Source organism: Lonchura striata, chromosome 2 (genome assembly GCF_050655825.1).
Source record: "Lonchura striata isolate lonStrDom1 chromosome 2, ASM5065582v1, whole genome shotgun sequence".
Lineage (NCBI taxonomy): Eukaryota > Metazoa > Chordata > Aves > Passeriformes > Estrildidae > Lonchura > Lonchura striata.
This window is the reverse complement of record NC_140704.1, coordinates 88,005,001-88,021,571: the sequence shown is the minus strand read 5'-3', so window position 1 is coordinate 88,021,571 and position 16,571 is coordinate 88,005,001. Positions and strand designations below refer to the sequence as shown.

The window sequence follows — 16,571 nt, the reverse complement described above, 5'->3', positions numbered from 1 at the left end:
TTTGTGCTCTGTCTCACTGAGGACAAAAAAGAGGAGTGAAAAAAACCACCATTGCAGAGAAAAAATGAGTTCTCACACAGGAAGGCTGGGGACTGCTTTGTGCTCAACTAGCCTGGTCTTTGTGAGGATTTATATCTTGAACTTACCTGAAGTTCCCCAAGATGTGTGTAAGGAGATTCCCTGAATACAAATTGCTTTCTGGGACAGAAGAGCAGAGGGGTCCATCACTACCTTTATTACACTGGTACTTTTAACTGTGCTTTTGTATTTGTTAGCTCAGTTAGCTACTGAAACATCTCTAAGAAAGTTATCAAGTAAAGCATGCATAAGCTTTTAGTGGAAAGCTGTATCTCAAATGAGAGATACAAAATATTATATCGGCATTTTCCATTAGATTATTTCAATATGCCACCCATCTTTTCCTCTGCTGTGAATATTATATGTCCCCCAAAGCTTCACTATGCAATCCTCAATTTTGTATAGGACTTAAACATTTCATTACTGTTTCCCTGTGTCTCCATTACAGACCTTACTTCTATAATACTGCAAAGAATTAAGTAAATAGAACATCTGAATACAAGAAGAAATAGCACTTATGAGCTGCAGGGGAGAATCCTCAGGACCCATGTACCCCTCACTGCTAAGCCAGTAGGAGCAGGCAGGAGAGCCTTTTCAGGCAAAGAATGCTAGCAGGAAGACTTGGGGGCACATGTGTTTCTCTTCCTCCTTTCTTCATCTCCCTCTATCTTCATTAACTCCTTGGTGGTCCTTCTTGTACTATGACCTTCACAGCTGCCTTGGCCCAGCCCCTTCACACAGACTACAAAAGCCACAGTGGGTACAAGCAGATCTTCCTCAGCTGTTACCCACTTCCCAAATGGAATTTACAGTTAGGTTTCTTATAAGGATACAGACAAGCTAGCAGGAACTAATTTTTTCCTCTTTTAGGTTTGAAAAAAAAATTTTATGGCATGTGTTTATGTTGCAGAGTATATGTTTGCTTTGTCTAAATAAGAAAGAAAAGCTCAGCTTTCAAGATAAATGTTCTTTTGCATATGTGTACTGTTTTCACAGAGACATAAACATAGAGGAACTTGGTTTTGCAGGCACATAATTTTGTGTGCTGACAGACACACATTTTTATGTACATATGTGTATGTGTGTACAAATAAACATGCAAAGGGGAGAATATGGAATAAATGGCTTCTGATGGCTGGAAAATGCCATTTCAAATTTCAAGGGAATATTAAAGAGAACAAATTAATTATAAAAAGCTTTAGAAATGAAAAACATATTTTCATTGTCTTCTAAACACCAAGGGCTGTATCATGTATGATATAAATCAGTCTCTTTGAACACAGGAATGAGCTTATTATTAATGCTTATACTGTACAGCAAATGTACAGACTTGCTAATGTGTGATTACAGAATAAACAATATCAGACCTCCTAGTCTGTTCTGCAAGGAGAAAAAGAATTCCACCTAACACCACAATAAGCCCATGATAGGATACCAATTTTACTAGGATCTACTAAAAATGTAGTGGCAAGATTAAACAAATGTGATACTACAACAGAGGTAATGCTTCATTACCATTATTCCTCCCTCATATATTTCATGTGCTGGGCTCCAAAGCCACTGAAGCCTTCTGCTAGCACAATTATCATTTCTCATTTTTACTTCTACTTGCCATTATGTGGACAAATGGGCAGGAAAATCAACCCCTCCCCAGAAAAGCCTAGTTCCCATTTGACTTCTAGAAAAATTGTTGCAGATCCACACCTGCAGCAGACAAAGCTCCAGTGACCATGCTGGCCATTGGGACTGCCCCACCACCCCCTCCGCCATCCAGCCACAGGAGGTGCCAGTTACAAAATTAGTTGGATTCTGGAAGGAAAAAGAACAAACCCTGACTCGGAAAGGAAGGTGCCATATCAGTGGGTAAGGGATGACTTCACTTCTTTGCTCATGGCTTCAGTCTGAGAAAACTGTGAGGAGTGCTCTGCTTTGGAAAGACAGAGCCATTCACAGCCTGAATAACAGCCAGCTGGAGGTCAGGCTACACATGGGTCATGCACAGTTGACACTTCCCTCAGTCTCAGTGGTGTTTTTGCCTTGCAAACATGGGCACAAAACCCAAGTACCCCATAATAAGGCAAACATATTTTTCATAGTGAATTCTATAGGTGCATGTGTTGTCTTCCCCTGAAAATAAATTTTCATACAGAAAGAACTGGAAAGATATATCTGAAATGCAGATGAAGCATGAGGGGTGCAGAAGCACCACTGCTCCCCAGCTCACAGTCCCCATTTTGGTGCTAATGAAACCATCCTGCTTCAAGGCCAACCTCTACCACCACTTCTGAGCATTGCAACACATATTCACAGCAGGAAAAAACAGGTTCCATAACCTGGCCCATATAATGCTGAGGTGCACAGTACTGTAAATGAGAAGGGATGGATCTCCCTCCAAAAAACCCCTAAGCCACTATGAAAAATCAGAACACAAAACTCTTAGCTTAGACAAAAATCCCCAAAATTCAAAAACCACCAAAGATTAATGAAGTTCAAATCCATAGCAGGGATGTTGGCTGATCACAGCTTCTTACAAATACAGGATGCTTCTAAATGATGAAATATGGAGAATGAATATTTCCTCTTCTATTAATTGCAACACAAGCTGAAAGTGTGGTCAACTTTAGTTTAAACACACCTTTTCATTGCATTAAACATTTCTGTTGTTACTTAATCAGCAGGGAGGACAAAATCATGTGCAGATACTCTGTTATATGAAGGAATTAGCAATTTATTCTAAAGATGTCAATTATTATTTATTTTTATAAGGAAATGTCAGGGAACAAGTGAGTTTCTCATATCATTCCATGAAATAATCTAGAAGTTACTGAAAACTCTGGTAAGAGCAACTTCCTCAGAAGTAACATTTCCAGGGTAGAAAAAAAAAGGTTCATGTGAAAGTTCTCCTTACCCTTCAGTTTCTTCTCCTTTTTTTCCCTCCTTTTTTTTTTTTTTTTTGTCTTTAAACTGTGATATGTGGCTTGGAAGAGTGGAAGTTAATTCATGCTGTCATATTTCTCCATTTTTGCTAAATTTATTACCCTTTTCAAGCAAGATAATTTTGGACTATCTTTGAGGGAAGAGAAACAAGAAAAATGGAATGTGAAAAACAAAGAGGAAAACATGTGTCTAAACTTTTCTTTTTGGATCAAGCCTGTTTTGGCTGGAATTTGAGAATAATTCTGTGCTTCCTTTGCCATTTTTTTTTTCTGAAATCATTCAATCACATTCTTAATCCAATTTTTAGGCATGGATTTTGCCATGTTAGGATTGAAATCTCATTTTCATCAATAGAGTATGAGTTACTCACTTCCAAAAATCCTATTTGGTGCCTGTGATGTCACTACGGCTAATGGTGAAACAATAGATACCTTCTTGGGATCTTTTTTTATACAGGAAACTTAGATAACTAAATGTTTCTGAGAAACATAATCCTAAACTGCAATACAAGAACTGGGCATTATTCCTAACTTTAAAATGTGTAAAAAAAATAAAGAAATAAGCACATACCACAGTTAATTTATTAGGAATTGTATTCCTGAATGTGCACCTTTAAATAACACAGAATCTATGGCTGAGGGAGGAGACAAGGGAGTGAGGGAGGGATCAGCAGGATATCTTGCATTGCAGGCTGAGGTCTAGCCTGCTTTTCGGCTGCTGCTCTGCTCACTTGCTCAGGGAGGCAGCTGATGAGGCATGACAGTTTCCAATAAGCTTCCAGGTTTTGTCTAGAAGCCAAAATCCTGAGATGCTAGCTAAGCTACCTTCACAAGTTAACAGCTTGCTGTGGTCCCACATCTGCACCATAAATGATATGCTGAGGGTAAGCCTGCACCAGTGGCTATGTCACACCTACCTACTGCCTCCCAGGCAAAGCTTTTTCCTGAGAGACCATCTGAGGCTTCAAGAAACCTCACAAAGTGAGCTCAAAGGAAAAGGTTTGGGAACAAACTTCTGTCCTACTGCAATGAGTGGTGTTCACTCCTGGCTTTAGGACTACAGCTCCAAAAAGGAGCTCTTTCATCCCCTCTCTTTACCATAAAGGGCTTATCTACATTGGAGAAAACTGTGGAGGCATGGCCATGCTGCACATCCTCCCTTGCAAATCACAAATGTGGTGGATCAAGCCAGAGTGACATTCTGTCTGCACATTTTACTGTGGGACAGAGCCTAGGAAGTTCACATATGAGGGGAGAGCATAGATGCAGGTCCTCTGCAGCCAGAAACCATCTCTTCCCAGGGAGCCACCATAGCAGGAGCTGAAATTACAGGAATATGAGGAGTGGCTGAACAAGACCAAAAGAGCATCTGGTTCTGAAATAGCACTGCTGTAGGGGCAAGTAGTCCCTGCATTGTGCCTCAGTCCAGCAGTTTTTTGTAAGGTTGAAGTCCTGGAGAGCACTCAGGGTGAAAGAAAACTTGCTTTAGGTAAAAAGCAAGCATACAACAAAGAACAAGCAAGAATTAACACGGAACAGAAGGGTGGCTGGTGCTGGGAGGTGAATCCAACCTTTTGATGAAGAATTATTCCCTTAAAATAAATTTTTGCAAGGTGCAGGTACAGACGTTCTCCCCAGCTTAAAATACACCCATCTTCCAGCCAGAACCTGGTGTTTCTGAGTTGAGCTGCAGCCACTGCTGAGATCCTGCTAGATAAATTTAACTCCCGAGCTAGAATGGGGTTTATCTCTGAGGCACATCTCTTCTGCTCAGATAAAGAGAACTTCCTCTCACTGCAGTTTAGATCAGCAGACTCAATCTCTGTACCTAAAGCCACACAGCTAAACACACTGCATTCCTCCTATTCAAGCAATGCTTGCCACTCTCCAACACTGAACAAACAAAACTTGCACATTCCCAGGTTTTTCCTGACTTTCATGCTGATGTTCTCTTCTGAAAACACAGCTTTACCCAGCGGGTGCTCATGAAATAGGCTGCAGCTCCACAAGCTACACAGCTCTGGAGAAACAGGAGAAAAAAAAACATAGCTTCAGCACCTCCTGCAATATCATGTTGCCACACAGTGGCAACACAAATCATCCTGCTGTCATACTTCTGAGTAAAAAAATTCCTCACAAAACTAATTAAAAATCAATGTAAAAGTACAACTCTTTTTAGGATCAGTTGTGTTCTCAAGGCTTTGATTTTGTCATGTGCTATGGTTGCATCAAGAGGGCAGATTTTTACGTGCCCTATCTGGCTTTGCACAGGTTGAGAGACCTGAGCTCATAATGCAGCACAGCCTATGCTGGGGCTGCAGCAGCTCTGTTTTACAGGCTGGCTTACCCTTACTTCCACAAATTTCTTGCAGGTTTATTCTGAAAATGTTCACCCTCCATTACTTGCAGCAAGAATTTTCAAATTTGATAGAGGAATTCACCTTCAGTAATAGGACACTTTTCCATTCGCCTTTGTGCACCTTTTTGTAAATCCTAAGTCATTATATAGGTCAGAGCTTTTCTTTTGGCACATGAGGAAATTCCCAATGGCCCCATATACCTGGGTCTTCTGCATCTCACTCTAGCACACTGTTTCACTCTGTGCTCATGCAAAATATACCTTTGAAGGCTGGAATATAGCTTATAGCCTGTATAGCATGTTTAAGGGCATAATAAAATTTGTCACATCTTCTCCAGCTAAACTACACACATCCTCCTCTATACAAATCCCCATAAGAGTTTTGCAGACAAAATGAAAATAATCCTGACAGAAATATCTCTTGCATTCTCCTTAAAAAAATATACATCATACTGGCAGGCTCTCAGAACATACAATACCAGTCCATACTGGGGACTGTTACTTTGGGGTTAGAAATAGGGGCTTCAGACCAAACAAGAGGGGAGATTCCTGACTTCCCTATTTTTAAAAGTTCCTAAAATATTTCAGCTTCAAGTTTTTCAATTCCTTCAGAAGTCTCCTCAGTTGGACTTTCAAGCCTTGTTTCATTGTGGAGGGTTAAAGGTGATTTTCTAAGTTTCCCAAACCATCTCGAAACAATTCTCTCTCTGCTGTCATGGGGGGCCGACATCAGGTGAGAAAGCAATTATCACTGATTATTTACAAAAGCTCATCAGCTTCCATACCTTTCAGCAGCAGAGATGTCCATCTAAAACTTGAGGAAATAAAATATATTACACAGCCCTCCAGGTTACTTCTGGTCTTGGAGTTTAGTTCTCTGAATTTCCAGGCACACACATGCCACATTTTATTATTCATACACAAGACACTGCCTTCACAGCCACTGAGCACCCACAAGGAGGAGTGTGCAATGATATTTAGCTCCAGCAGTCTTTTTCTTTAGCCCTTTTCCCTGCCCAGCAGAATTACCAGGGCAGCAGTGAGCTGGACCTGTCTGAACCACAGGACTGATTTTGCAAGCTGGGGTGGGGCACTTCCCCTTTTGTCTTTCCTTGCTTTTCCCCTCCATCTGCAGCCTTTCCACACTTCTACTGTGTCTCCACCCAGCTGTATGTGAGTTGCAGTAGATTTATGTAATGGCAATGGTTGTGGTTGCCTGGTGGCCCCCAGCAATGCTTGTGCCCATGGTCTCAAATGGTTGAGCTCCTTTTAAGGAAACAAAGCATCAAAGCTGATCAGAGAGGGGACACTTGCCTGCATCGGTAAGTTGCTCGTCATGCAGGTTACAACCTCTGAAGGGTTGTAACTGAGAGTGAGGACCCCAAGGTGTGATGGCAATGCAAGGGTCCCAGTGATGCAGGCACTGAAGCCTGCAGCTACACAGGCTTCTGCTTCAATAACTGAGTTGTGGGAGGGACACAACATCATCACTTGGTATTTCCCACTGGGAGATAAAAATGTAAAAAAAAAAAAAAATCTTTCTTTTAATGTCTCTTCCCATACTAATTTGTTTTGAACAAATAGACTTTATAGCTTTATAAATGTTTTCTACTGATGTCTATGATCACCCTGACTGGTTACTTTTGGTATACTTTGTCAATTGTATGAATTTCAACCCAATTTTGTGAGATGAATTCTCCCCACCTCTTAAAAAAAGATGTCTATACATTATTTGTTGCAGGCCCAGAGTGTAGTATGTGACTGCAGTGGTAACTTTTGACTGCTGTCTTAAAAGTTTATATGGTCATCTCCAGCGCCAGACAGTTATCTATGCAGAAATTATGAGCCCATAGCCTCTTTCTGAGGCTGCTAACACACTTTGAGATGGCTTTTTTTATCCAGTGATGACCACCTATGGAATGGGCAGTTATGGATAAAGGAAGGCACTGCCTACCTTTCTAGACAAATGCCACCACTGCAGCAAAGGCTTTATCCATGAAGTAGGGTCTGATCTACAGATGACTGACTCATTCACTTCCCACACATGGCTTGAATTAGGATGCAGTCTCAGAGCACAAACAGCCCTAAATTGCAACTGTTTACCACACACAGGATGTTCAGTACTGATCATCCACAAAAGGTGCACGTTTAATCTGAGACTTGCGGAAACTGAGAATTATCAAATTATATTTCTAGTAGGGTACCATGGGAAATAGACCTGTTCAAAACAGGCTGCAAAGCACTAATTATTAATGGAATGGACCTTCAAAACAATATTTAGGAAGGATGATAAAATAAGGTCTTTAGAGCCTTAAAGAGCAGTGAAAATCTCACACTTTGCTGAAAATCTTCACTGTGTTTTCTAGAAAAACTATCTGTAGAGCACATGGGTGAAAAGAGCAAGAGGAAAATAATAAAATATTTTAGGTACCAGGTCAGCCTGAGAAGTAAATTTTGGGTGAAGAATAGGACAAGGAAGGAAGACAACCTAGTGGACAGAGCAGCAGAAATTAAGCATGCAGAAGGAAGCTGCTCAACACATAGTGGCTTTCTGGGGGTTGCAACATTAAAATCATAGTAAGCTCATCAAGGAAATGAAGAACCTTGATGGTGACCAGAACACCTCTTCCAATATGTTCCCGCTTTGCTGTGCTACTTGGGGTTATTAATAGAAACTGTTGATGACTTTACTTCCGTAAATTACCCTTTCACACCCGTTGATCATTATTGCATTGGTCAGAAGAAACCCATGCTTTGAGCATCCCCCCTGCCTGGGGACACAAGCCAACACATATTTCATGATCCTCTAGGTACTTTCTTTATGAAATTTGCACCCTCTATAGTAATTTTAAATGATAATTGAAAAACTAAAGGCAACCAATAATATCTGGCAAGTAGAGGACTTCAACGTCTTCATTCTCAGAGCAGGAGAAATATTTCAAATGTTTCTATCAGCTTTGTAGCACCACATTAAAATCTCAGTACATGTTTGGAAGAAGCACAAAAGAAGATTTGTAAAAACACATGGAAGAGTAAAGCCTATCTTTCTTTTCTAAAAATAGCTTATTTCCTGTAATCTTCCACCTTTGAAACACTAAACTGATGAGAAAGGTAATTAAACTTTTGACTCCAGGGTTAAAAGTTATTTCATTAAATGTTACTACAAATCTGAGTATGCAAGCTGTCACTTGAACAATTCTGTCCCACAGGCTGAATAAAACTAAAAAAAAAGATTTCTCACCTAATTTTAGTAGGATGAGGTAAATATTTATCCTTTTCATTTAACAATTACCATTGTTATCTCTATAGCCCTATGTGTACAAAAAGGTCCTCCAGAATTTAGAGGACTTCATTAAATGTCTAACTCAAATTCCTTGGTGTATGCTGTATAGACAGCTGATCTCTCAGGATGTTACAGGTTAAGTTGAATACACTGTAAACCAATGCTGAAATAAATAAATAAATATCCAAATGCTAGGGAGTTTCCTTTCGATGGAAGAAATAGATGGGACATTAGGAAAGTGATACAGAGAGAAATTCTTGTCTGGCCACATCTGCTCATGCAGGGCCTGTTGGTTATCACAGGCCACAGTCCAGCTCCCACCTGCCAGATGCACACAGATAACATCAGTGGGTCTTTACAATGCTCTCCTCTCCATCTTTCAATCTTCAAACTACTTTTTCTTGTCTATCTAAGTGTTGTGATAAATAGCAGTGAGGAACAGATCTTGGGACTTGGCAATGACAGTGCTGTACTAAACACCAAGCCTGCCTACACTGCCACTGCCTACATAGGAATGCCCCTTCACCCCTAATACACTTATAGGATCATGTAGGTCAAGCACCACTCTTAAAGTATTATTTTATTGCTAAGAGATTTTCTTTTGATGAAGATCCAGAATGTGCACAGCAATCATATGTCTTCTGATATGCCTGGTTCACATCCTTTTTGTAAAAAGGGAGAATTAATTTTTTTTAGTATACAGTTTTCAGGGAGCTAGCAAAAAGGAACAATAGAAGAGGTAAAAGTGTATGCAGCTTTACAGAAAAGACAAACATTGCAAGCACTGGAGCTGACACCTACAGATCATCTGTAAAACAGAGTATTGTGAATCGTCTTTCTTTCTGTTGGCTATGGTAAATGTCTCACTACAAGATGTAACCCTTGTAAATAAAAGACCTATGAGTAGAGAAAGTGGCTATATAAAAATTGTTAATGTCAGGACATGGAAAATCTAATTTATTGCTGAGTAATGAGAATAACAGATGGAACTTATCATATTTAGAATACGTGTACATGTTGATATATGACTGAACTGTTGGCAGAATCATTACATCATCAGCAAATATAAAGTTCAGTTTTGCTGGGTCTTCACAATATTCATGTGCATATTAAAGAAAATTCAGTACAATGAAAAATTGTGTTTGGGTTTGAGCAAAGAATTTAAAAATTTCATTTTTTTGACTCAAGACTCAAATATTGTGTTGGGTTAGTTACTGTGGGAGAAAGGAGTTTACTGAATAGATAGACAAGTAGTTAATGAAAGATTTTGTCCAAAGATCTTTGGACTGAAAAATAAATCATTTAGTAAATGATCATATTGTTTAAAAGTATCTTTTAAATATTATTTTTTTTATAAAGTATGCCAATATGCACTTAGGAGCTGAAGTTTTTGCTCACATTTTTGATAAGAGGGGATCAAATGGTAAATAAAATGAAGATGCATAAAATGATGCACTCACTACTAGCTAGTGCTGGAGTTTGGGAGTAGGTTCTATTCCTAATGCTGACACCATCCTACTGTATTATGTTGAATTATTTTATTTTAAATTATTTTTCCTTCTGTGCCTTCCTTTCCACCTAGTATCCTTTACTGGATATCCTTCGATAATTAATATTTAAAGGCGCTTGCAATCTTTCTGTAAATTGTCCACCCTGACCCTTACTCTTACAATAATGTAAGAATAATGATCAATACTTTTATTTGTGGGTAAATACGTGTACATTGATAGTCATCCCTTTACAGAAATATTTTTATCATATAGGGCATTTATCAAAGCATTCTGGGAGTCACTGTGCTTTTTTTCCCTCTTTTCCTTTTTTTTTCTTACTAGTAAACAGGCACAGTGCTCAAGTAATATTTAGTCCTTTTAGTGTACTATGTGGGAGCTGGTGCATACAGAAGTAATCAGTATTGCTAGTCCTTGATGTGAGTTGGGGAACCCTAAGAATAATCAGCATTTTGCACAATCACCTCTGGACAAAATTTTTAACCCAACAGACTTTATCAAGTGTGGATTTTTATCCAAAAGATAAGTGTTTTCTACAGTTCTCCCAGGTAAAAAATCAAAGATAAATGGAGATCAGATATTAGAATCTCAAATATATAAATACTATGTATGCTCTAATATGCATTTCTGAAGAAATCTGAATAGCAGATAACACAGTAACATTCAAGACAACACTCAAATTAAGAATAAAAATAATAACAAAAATACCTTAGCATTTATTGAATTTTTATCAAGTCTAACTTCATATAATTTTGACCTGGGACCACATATTTCATTCCATTTCCTACACAGAATGAAAACTCTCTTTCCTGGGGAGAATATCAAGCAACAGTCATGGTAAGAAGATAAACAGTAGGATCTTTATAAGTTCTCTGTGGATGAAGATGCCTTTCCCAAAGAAAAAGGATGCACAAAAAACACTAAGCACCTGAAGAAGATGGAAAGGCACAGGAACTGCTTGTTTGTCAGCTTGTGAAAAAGTAATTTAACATCATTGCTATATTATTTTCTAGTATTTCTTATCAGAGTGTATTTGTTATCTTACCCAAGATTCTGTCATTCTTAGAACTCTGCTGACCTCCAGTACTAGTTGAAAGGTCCTCTGGTATAGGCATAGGTTCATCTGGATCATCAGGGACATCACTAGTTGGAGGACTTTCCTTTCCTAATAGTGAGGAAAGCATCAGTTAGATTGTTATTGTCAGAGTAGCCTCATTTTAAAATAATACAATAAGACAAACCACAAACCAAATAAAACTTAAAAAAACCCTAAATACTACTAAAGCATGATATTCTTAGGACCAAACCCCACTCTCCCACAAAGAAAACTTCTTAAGAATACAGGGGAATAATATTTTTAAAAAGAATGTATATCAATGTCTCTGACAAATTTACTGAGTATGGATACACAGTTATTAGCCTTACCATTTTGGAAACTTGTGAGATATGTATGCTTTCCAGCTGCTATGCTCAAAAGATCCAATTTAGCCAACACAGACTGACAGATTATAAAGGTTATCAAATAGACATTTTGGTAAAAAAATCTTTCTTCCGCAAGTTCTCCTTGAGAACACATCTGTATTTGCTTCAAAGACATAGTGAAGTCTAACCCACAGGTATTCTGGGGCTCCAAATGAACAAACTCAAAAATAAAGTTTTATCTTCAACCGAAAATTCAGCTACAATGCCAGCAAGCTTCACTAATACCCCCAGATCAAGCTCTGCCAGGTTCTTGTGCCTACAAGTAGTGAAGTGCTGTAGGTACCAAGACTTCTTAAACATGTACAATTAGAAGACTTCAAGGATTTTATTGTCTTCTATTTGTAAATAGGAAAGAAACCCCAATATCTTGAGTAAACAAGGTTTTGCAGAGGTAAACAGTTTGGTGCTTTAAAATATTATAGGTATTGTGGAACTATTTTAGTGCCAAACACAATACAATAAGAAAAAAGAACTCTCTTGCTACGTATTGTGCTTCCAGAAATTGTGAGGTTTCTTGATTCAGGCCTCAGTAACAGCATACATCTCCTGCCCACAGTACTATCACTGTCTTGTAGAACTTTTAAAATGACTGCATACATCTCTAACAAAAGCATGCCTTTGAAACATCTGCTGAAGGAATTATCTAAGTGATTAGTTTCATTGACTATTACTAAAAGACTGGCCTTTGCATTAATAGCAAAGAACAGCACAGGCCCAGAGCGGAATTTGAATGCAGTAATGTTCACGTAAGACCCTTGTCTTGAAAATGGAGATGTTACCAAATTACATTGATGAAATCTGTCAGGCATCCTGTGGCAATTGGCACACCGGTAAGGGCAGTAATTTTATGGCACAAAGCTTTAGCAAACTAGTGGGTTTTTTCCTAATGAGAATTCCCTCATTAATACACAAACATCAATTAAACCTTAAAACACATACCAGAAATGGAAAAAACTAAACCAAGTATACCTTACTTTAGTTACAGAGGTTTAATGGTGCCACTTATGGACTTGATCTGAATGAAGTGAATGATTTCCTCCCTGCCTCCTGGATGGATCCATATAACACAGTAACATTCAAGACAAAACACTGTGTTTTCCCATCTATACTGATCATGATGGGGAGAAATGACAGGTAGTTTTAAGTCATCTTCCAAATCTGTTGTTGGCACAGACTTATGTTTATATGAATTAAATTAGTATGTGACTGCATTTCTTAATGACACACCTATGAAACTGTGGAATAATTGCTGAGCAAGAGTTTTGAGAGTTGTATCTAGTGAACTATCCCAAACTGCAGCCGGAGGACTCCAGGGTATTGAAGAAACAGTCCTGCACTGGCAGGAGGACTAACTAGATGATTTAATAAGGTCCCTCTCATACCCAGATTCTGTGGTATATTCTTAAATGGGCAAGATAACACCCACTGGATATCAGTGCAAGAGCAAAGGCAGATTGCATAAATGGACAAGAGGGCGCATGAATTTTACAGCAAAGAAAAATAAAAGCAGGAAGTAAGTTAATTAAAAATATTTTTCCATTCACTATTTAGCTACTTATTTAATTATTTATTCAGATTTCTGGGATGTAGGGAATTTACAGAACTGACAGCAACTTTACATTGCAAGTCCTAACCTGCCAAGCTGAGGTATCTCTTATAGATAAGATGCACAAATGAGGAGAGACAGCTGAAGTCTTTCAGTTTGTTCAACACATTTTGCACCACACAAAATAATAATAAAAAAACAACAACAACAAAAAAAAAACCAAACAAAAAAAAACCCAACCAACCAAAAAAAAAACAAAACAACAACAACAAAAAAACCCAGAGGTCTAATTGGAAGGCAAGCAACACCCTAGCAGCTCTCTTCACATTACACATAAGTTAAGGAAATTCCTTAAAAAGTAACAGTAATCCAAAGCTACCTGCATCTTCTAAGGATGAAGCAGCACTCCCAGTTACAATAATGGACATTGATGCTTTGACTGAGTCTAGGCTGAGAAGAACAATTATCCTAAAAAGCTGAAGACTGTTTTTGACTACAAACCAATATAAACTCACAATATCAAAACTATGGGAAAACAGACAAAAACCAAAACAATATCTTTATAAGTATGTTATTAGGCATCCTACAATATGTAGTCTAGGCAGGATTCTTTGAAGTCAGGGCAGTCTTTTTGGAATAGAAACCTGTTAGCAGAAGAGTACATTTGCAGTGGTGAACTCTCTGGTTTACTAAATGGGTATCAATCTTCTACTTGTTAAATTAACAGCAGTTTGCCCAGGTGGTATGAACTGGACTCGCCTCATGGAATTGGTGGGGCAGAAGCTGGAGATCAGGTCTGTTTCCCTCTTTGCAGGAGACTGCAGTTAAGAAAACTTAGTAAACTTGTCTTTAATAACCCATTTAATATAATTTGATTTCTTCTTGTTACACATGATTGAGAAATCCATACATGCGAAAAGACAGGACAAAAATAGTGGATTTAAAATAGATCCATTTATTGAGCTCTGTCTCTTGGATTCTAGAGCATCGTATTTGTATTTCATGCCTTAACTACATCTAAATCATTACACCATGGTAAATTCATTACAGCATGGCAATCTTACACATGCACAATCTCAACAACATTCTTTTTCCACTGAATTTAGAAATGGAAGGGGAGTGGGGAAAGGTGGGAATGCTTTCCATTTTAATTTCAAACAGACATGCCCAGAACAACAACCAGCCAAAGAACAAGGAGCTAAACGCCACCCCAATACCTAGTGACCAGTACTGGGGAAAATTATTCAGAAGTCACATAACAGAGAAAAGTAGATAAGAAGTGAGGCATAAAAAATTAGAATCTAATCTTGGGGTGGAAGAGGTGGGTTTTTTTTAAAATTATTATTATAAAAAGCCACATTAACTGTGGAATTGAAGTTCTGTTTCTGGTGCTACCACTGATTCGTGTTGCTCTTGGTTAAGTCATAAATAGAAAGAATTACAACTGCAGGTTGTATCAAATATTCCTTTATTTCAATCTGCATCTCTGTAAGATGGTCCCAGATTTTCAACACTGCCATCTCTGTATAAAAATAATCAAAGAGCCTAACCTATCAGTGATGCCTGGCAAGACTTTTAACTTCTCTCTATTTTACTTTCCTCACCTCTACCCTAGAAATATACTTGAAGCCAGAAGGAAAGAGAGGAAGGAGAAAAACCTGCCCAGTTCAATAAAGTTTTAGTGTCCTTTATTTCTGCCAAAGTCCTTAGCCTGGTGGTCCTTTAACATGTATATCCAGCTCTGAGAATGATTCAGTTCATGCCAGAATGGTCCTGCTGGTGTGCTACTACTGTTGAAAAGAAAGCTAAGGCAGGATGTCTTATAGAAATCTCATTCCCTACTCTTTCACAAACTAATGTTGGGTGTGTGTGTATTTAATATTGAGGGTTTCTTCTTCCTGCTTTTGCAGAGTGCAGCACAGCCTGGTTTGTTCTAGGAGATCTCTTAATGTTAGATGTGGAAACATTTGTACTGTTTTTTCACCTTCCTTAACTGTTAGGCCCTAGAACTGAAAAAAAAAAAGAGAAAAAAAAAAAAAAGAGAAAAAAAAAAAAAAGCAGGAAAAATACTGCTTGTTAAGCGAGATATTATCTGTGTTTTCTGACTCTCTTCTATGGGTGCCGGATACCATTTGGTTAAATGTATGTCAGCTCTCTCCTCATTTCAGAACTGCAACTGCTTGTCTCATGAAATATCACTTTCAGGAGAAAAATAAAAAGTGTGAACTCTATGCTAGTCACACAGTATTTCAGTTCCTCTAGGAGTCAGCCATGCCTGGATTCCCCGAGGTGGGAATGCCTGGGAATGCACACAGGGTTTGGCTCATTCACATTAGTTTTATACTCTCCTGGCCTGGTTGGCTGCTGCCACCTGAGTCAGTGGCAGCTGCCGAAAGCACATGGCTGCAAAACACCAAGTTTAAGCTGGGGTAACTGTTTCTAGAGACCTTCTTTATTTCTGGGCTGAAAAACAAAACAAAAAGCCCCAAAGAAAAACTAAACCAAATTTATTCTTTAATTTATATTTTTTAAACACACAAACAAGTGTGCTAGTGAATCAAGTCCCCTAATTCCATAGACCCAGAGAGGCAGCTACATCTGGTGAGCAATACTCATAAAATAGGAGAAATAAAAAACTGTTTTACAGTTGACAGGACAATCTTCCACTCCTGAAACAATGCAATTGTTTTATTGGTTGCCAACATATAGCAGAGCTCCCTCACGTAGGAAGCATCCCAGAAGCATGTAGAAACCCAGGAAAATACAAGGGGAAAGAATTCCTTTCTGCATTCACCAGCCTATGAGAAAGAAGTAGGTAACGTCCCTGTATCTTCAGATCCTCTACTTTTGAGGTTTAGTAAGAGCTTATGAAGAGCTCGTATCTGTGGAACGTAATCTGACAAACTCCCATTTCCAGAAGGTGAGTTCCCACAATAACACTTACCATAAATGAAAGTAAATTAGGAAGTTCTTTCTTTGGCCATAAATTCAGCTAACAACCCAGTACAAGTCACAGCCTTTGCTCACAGAAAGTACCAGATGCTCACTGACATAAACAGCAGGACAGTTCAAAGCAGATTTTGATCTGTTTGTGTAGTTCTCCCTCTTATCAAAGGTAACTTTTCTTTTTCAAGAAAACCCTCTCTCATCATAGAATAGTACTATTGCATAATATGCTAGAAAAGCTAAAAGGCATAGCAAAAAAACTACAGTGGTTCAGCTACAGAAAACTTTAAGAACTACAAATTATAGATATACATTTATTACGTATATATTTACATATATATAAGTATTCAAAATGGCAAAGCTCCCTATAAGATTTCTCTCTGAACAGGAGAGGCAGACTACAAGGAATGCAAAGTGTTTGCTCTACCAATCC

At 38.4% G+C, this 16,571-nt stretch overlaps 1 protein-coding gene across 16 annotated transcripts in view; it reads right to left on the bottom strand.

Moving 5' to 3' along the window:
- IKZF1 (IKAROS family zinc finger 1) overlaps nt 1–16,571 on the bottom strand; it is a 69,956-nt gene that overhangs the window by 38,446 nt on the left and 14,939 nt on the right. For all 16 annotated transcript variants that reach the window (XM_085571730.1, XM_085571720.1, XM_085571721.1 and 13 more), the window contains exon 3: nt 11,210–11,329. In XM_085571730.1, coding sequence (XP_085427856.1) covers nt 11,210–11,329 — 120 coding nt within the window. The remainder of the gene's footprint in view (nt 1–11,209; nt 11,330–16,571) is intronic.